Source organism: Amborella trichopoda, chromosome 2 (genome assembly GCF_054954075.1).
Source record: "Amborella trichopoda isolate Santa Cruz 75 chromosome 2, AtrichopodaSantaCruz75HAP2 v2.0, whole genome shotgun sequence".
NCBI classification, from domain to species: Eukaryota; Viridiplantae; Streptophyta; class Magnoliopsida; order Amborellales; family Amborellaceae; genus Amborella; species Amborella trichopoda.
Window position 1 is genome coordinate 58,826,900 of NC_142337.1, and position 5,156 is coordinate 58,832,055.

The window sequence follows — 5,156 nt, forward strand, 5'->3', positions numbered from 1 at the left end:
GATCAAGATTCATATAGCCGACCCCATTTAGTTAACAAAAGGCTATGTTGATGATAACATAGGCTCATATTTTCATGTGGATGGCCCCACAACCACTAAGCAATAAAAATTTAAAAAGTAAATATAAATATTTATAATAAATAAGAAATGAGAAAGCATTCTATGTTCCCCCTACCATCCAGCCGTCTATTTTTTATCAAAAGAGCTACTCACCATTTGATTTTAGATCCGACGTCTCAAAATATTTTATTTTTGATCAAAGAGAACTTCTATGTCGTAACGGGAGCTTTCCCATAAAAAATTTACATGAAAAATATGGGGCCTCTTGTAAATAAATTTTAAAATAACAAATAAGATTTATAACAAAAAAACAAAATTACATGGAATAGGCAAATTGTTGTGTTTACGGGCGAATGCATGTTGGTAGTAAGGGAACCTTGTGGTTCTTAAAAGTTCTTGATATTTAGAGGGAACAGGACCGGTTCTCTGAAAACTGATTCGCATTGGGTTCATTTTAATCCCAATTGGAAATTTTTAAAGACAGAATATTTCAAATCCGAAATTTCGCCTCGACGTGTGAGAAATCCGCATTTGTTTTGAAATAGATGCCCACTGTAACAGTGCCACGCGTCCACCAAAAAGTCCTATTCCATGATCCGCTTTCCTTCTCTTGTTCTCTCTCTCTCTCTCTCATGTTCTGTAACCCCCTCTTCCCGCCCATTTATTTAGTGCTCTCTTTCTAATATTTAATGATCAAATGTCCATTACTTTATCTGCCTCGATTCGATTCCCATGCAGTCGCTTTCTGATTCCTTTTGTTTTCAGGGATTTTTCATTCCCCTGGCGATCTGTTTAATAGTTGACTTCTGAAACGATGATGCAAAATCTGGTGAGCTTTGTTCCTTCACAATATGTTTATGCCTCCATCATACCTATCATGCGCTTCAATGGCTCCATTGATCTGATGATTATGGCTTTAATGTTTCATTTTTCATGTAGTTTATTTGGTTTACAAGAAAAACGTTATTTATATATGCTGAGATGACAAAATGCACCACTGTTTTTTTCCCCATATTTTATCTACTGTTTCCATTGCTTGGATTTCAGCTTCTTCGTTTGGGTGATTTATCCTGGGATTGGATGTTCCACGCTGGATCTCATCACGGTGGTTTAGATTTCTTCTTCTTCGTCTTTCTTTTGCTTGGAATTTAGTGTCTACGGGTTAGCTGTTCGTTTCCGCGAATTGTGGGCTTGGAACTGGGTACCCTTTCCTACTGCTTAGAACTTAAGCATAAATTGTATGGAATTTGTTCGTTTAGAATAAAAACTAACTATAAAATTCGAAGTGCATCATTGTAAGAGCACTTTAGTTTTGCATATCCCCGTCCTTTTATGTAGGTTTTATTTGTATCCCTGCTCTATATCCTAGGGTTGGGTGATTCGGGCCCTCTCTTCGTGAGTTGCCTAGATTTTACGACTTTTCTATATTAGTTTCTCAACCTCCTTTTTGATTAGAGGTGGTTATACCATGTTTGATTAGATGCTAAAACGAATCAGTAAAGTAATAATTGTGAACTTTCAAAAGATAGAAAATAAGTATTTTGATTAGGAGATTTGGTTCACCTGGAAAATGGGTTTGATTGTTTCTATAGATCCTTAAGAACATCAAGTCATCAACATAAGCGTGTGGTTTTTCTAACGCATTAAACAGTTAGTTTAACTCATTAGAATCAATGATGGATGATCAATCATTTATGAATGAGATCGATTATGTACAATTGACAAGAGTATGAGAGATATAGAAAGAATGACTAGTGTGGTCCAATTCTATGAACACTGCAATAAGGATGCATTGACACTTGAAATTGGGTGTTTTGATATGTTAGATTGTATTCGGATTTAGAATGCTGATGCTGGTGACTATTGCATGCTGCTTTTATTTTGTCAAAGGATCATTCGTTGGAATCTAATGTAGACGAACATTTACGACATTCACTTTCAAACAAGCGAAAAATTGGGCCTGAACCATGTCAAGTTGTTGATAGCCTCAGTGGAGATAAGCAGATCCAAATCAATGGGGTATTAGAATTTTTGAGAGGGTTGATGGGTGATGCAGGTTTTCTTCAGAAGGCAAGTTGTGGTAATGCGAACATCAGAATCGAAGAAATTCGTGGGTTTCTATTGAAGTCACTAACAAAAGAAATGGTTAAGAAATGTCCAGAAAACATCTTAAAGGCTCTGGTTTTTCTATTGAGAAATGAGGATGTTCCTCTGGCTCTAGGAAGAAAGGAGCTAATAAAACTCTGCACAAAATGGCGGTGCAAAAACAAGAGGTTCTGGTGCCTTTCTGAGGAGCACAGAGTTTCTTTAGTCATTCGGAAGCATGTGCGCAAGGCAATAGAATCCATACGAGTAGACTATCATTTCAAATACGATCAAAACAATGATGGTAATGCTGAAATTTCCCCCCTCAATGAGCCATGCCCCATGGTTATACATGGACCTGGGGCTTCATCTTCTACACTTGAGTTTGCTGATCACAGGGTAGAAACTGGTAGAGAACATATTATAAACTGTCTTGATTTGAATGTCACTACACCAACGCTTGATGAGAAAAAAATTGAATGGTTTGATCAGCAAGAAAACCGTGCTTGTGATGAGAGAGAAACCACATCAGGACAAGCATCACATAGTGCAAGTTTTCACACTACCACGAAGGAGCCATTTTGTAAAGGTTGCATGTGCTTCATCTGTCAGTCTCCAATTTTTCCAAGAAAAACATGGCTCTATCTGCTATGCTCGTGCAATCATATTTTTCATTTAAAATGCATCAAGAAGGGAAGATTCGGCGGGGTTGTGAAGGAATGCGGCATAGATGGGGAGTTCTACTGCCCAATATGCTGTGTTAGGTATGATTTAGACTTGTTTTGGGGTCAGAGACTAAATGACGCTTTCAACTCTAAAGATACCGGCATGTTTAGGATGCATCTTAAGTCAGCTAGAGCAGTAATGGATGGTACTCAGAGAAAGAGGTTTAGGAAGTTGCAGAAGGAGGTTTTGGACATCTATCATTCGCGTAAGCATACTCCTTTGTCCACTTTGCAGCAGCGGTTAGGTCATGTCTTGGAAGATTGTAAGCTTAACAAGATGTTGAAAAGCTGTAAAGGTAACCCCTATATCCATGGTGACCCACTTCTTTTGTGCATTATCTTTGGTGTTTTTTGTTTTTCTTTTAATCATTTTAGGTTGAGGATGGATGATGGTTCTTAGAATTATTCTTTTTTTTATGTACCCATGTTTCAAATTATGCCATCTGAGAACCCCTCAAAAAAAGGCTTTGTGGGAGGATCCTTTACCATATTCTTCTATTCCACAAGATTAGTGGTTTGTATGTTGCATTACTCAGAAAAAAAGAAAAAGTGTTGCTATAAGTTAGTTCACATGCAGCACAGTTCAATAATCTCTTATATTGCACAACCTTGTACATAATTCAATGGACAGTGATGATTAAAATGCCTCTATCCCCATCCCTTGCTCTCTCTTGAGGCACCATGCATGAAATTTAAAAGAAATTACTTGATTCTGTCTCATTCTTTTACTCACTTATTATAACAACTTTACAAGGAAATATTATGCTGCAGGAGAACAATGTTATTCGGTGATGTGAAATGAGGCTGGAAATGCATAATTAAAAAGAAAAGAAATCTTGTGTCTCAATTTGGAAAAATATTATTAAAATGGTGAAACCATCTAAAAAAATCACTTTGGCAGTTAAAATAAGCATGTCAACTCTAAAGTGCTTACTTTATAAAGTTCCTTCAGGTACCTCTTCAATTATCTTCATAAGATATGCCTGAACTTACCTTGTTCAAGATTTGGAATCTGGAACAAGCAAGGGCACTATAGTATTTTGACCCAACTTAATTGGCCTGTGCTAATGACAAGACTACCTCTCTGGTTTGGGATTTTAGATCCCGAACATGCTTTTTTTTTAAATCTCTTGTTCAGTGTTCCTAGCCCTGTATACGTAGGGGTATAGACTCATAATTTGGCTCAGGTCACCTAAGCCAAATGAGGAAACTGCCTCGTCTTTTTCAGGGTTAAGAACTGGGAGCAAGATTTTTCAAATGAAAGAAAATGTGCTCCATGTTTCTACTACTCAACAAGTGGGGGTTAGAAAGTTGTGCTAAATGACAAAAGTACGTTCAAGTTTAGGAGCCTGATACAAGATCTTGCAATGCAAACACGTTCGGAGTTTGGTACCCTAAACAAGCTGCGGTAGTTTTTCACTTGGTCTAGGTCAGTTAAGTTGGACCAAGTTACTAAATGCCCCTGGTTGTTCTGGGTTCTAATCTTGAATAGGGCAGGTTGATATTTTTGACAAATAGTTGAGGAGGTACCTAAGTGAAGGAAATTTGCTTGAATTTTCTCTCAAATCCACTTGAATCTGAAATTTCTAACCATGCCATCACCAATAAGCATTATCTTGATCATTTGTGCAGAAATTCAGCAGCACCCGGATTTTGAAGTGGGAGAATCAGACCTGAGGGAACTTCTCACCAGAGTTATGCAAACTCAAGACACTGCAAACACTGATATGAACACATATAAAGCCACAAGAAATCGAGTTCTATCTTTAAAGGAGACGTTAGCTAGAGTACAAGAGGATCTGAAGATGGCTGAGGAGGAACTCGAACAAAGGAAAAACCTCGCAGAGCTCTCTTCATTGGCTTCTGATGAAATGAAAAACAACTTAGAATTAATGGAGGCTTTTTATAGGAGTGAATCTCACAGAAACAGAAGGTTAGAAGCTTGGGAAATGGCATATAACAATGAAATGGCAGAGTTTGGGACGATGCTTGGATGCCTTAATGGATTGAATTGTTATAATGATGGTTCTCTTTCTGAATTTGAGTTGCTATTAAGGAGCTTGCAGAGGCAGAAAGAGAAGATAAATTTGCTGCATCACATTACCGAGACCGCAACGCCTAGAATTGAAGGTAAAGGAACATATTGTATTAATGAGTGTTAAGACTGTGCTTATCTTGGAGCTGGGGGCATTGGGTCCTCTTTTTGTGATTGGCTCCTCTTAGGACCCATTTGATAACTGGAAGCTAAACATTCCCTTGAAATCGGAAATTCTTCTTTGCTGGGAA

General features: G+C 37.7%; 1 protein-coding gene across 4 annotated transcripts; it reads left to right on the top strand.

Annotated features, from left to right (window-relative positions):
- Window positions 1–475: 475 nt before the first annotated feature.
- Window positions 476–5,156, top strand: LOC18431240 (uncharacterized). Of its 4 annotated transcripts, none has more exons than XM_020665652.2 (4): window positions 628–889; window positions 1,108–1,261; window positions 2,117–3,166; window positions 4,503–5,156. In XM_020665652.2, the coding sequence occupies exons 3-4, from the start codon at window positions 2,203–2,205 to the stop codon at window positions 5,030–5,032; spliced, it is 1,494 nt and encodes a 497-aa protein (XP_020521311.2). In that variant the 5' UTR covers window positions 628–889; window positions 1,108–1,261; window positions 2,117–2,202; the 3' UTR covers window positions 5,033–5,156. The 4 variants fall into 4 exon arrangements, with proteins under 4 accessions (XP_011622205.2, XP_020521309.2, XP_020521311.2 ...); XM_020665651.2 differs by having other exon boundaries at window positions 630–889; window positions 1,951–3,166; XM_011623903.3 differs by lacking the exon at window positions 1,108–1,261 and having other exon boundaries at window positions 476–889.

What these genes read in the sequence shown, in the direction of transcription:
- LOC18431240 (XM_020665650.2), top strand. An exon ending in GATGTTGAAAAGCTGTAAAG is followed by an intron (nt 3,167 to 4,502) that starts GTAACCCCTATA and finishes TCATTTGTGCAG; the next exon opens with AAATTCAGCAGCACCCGGAT.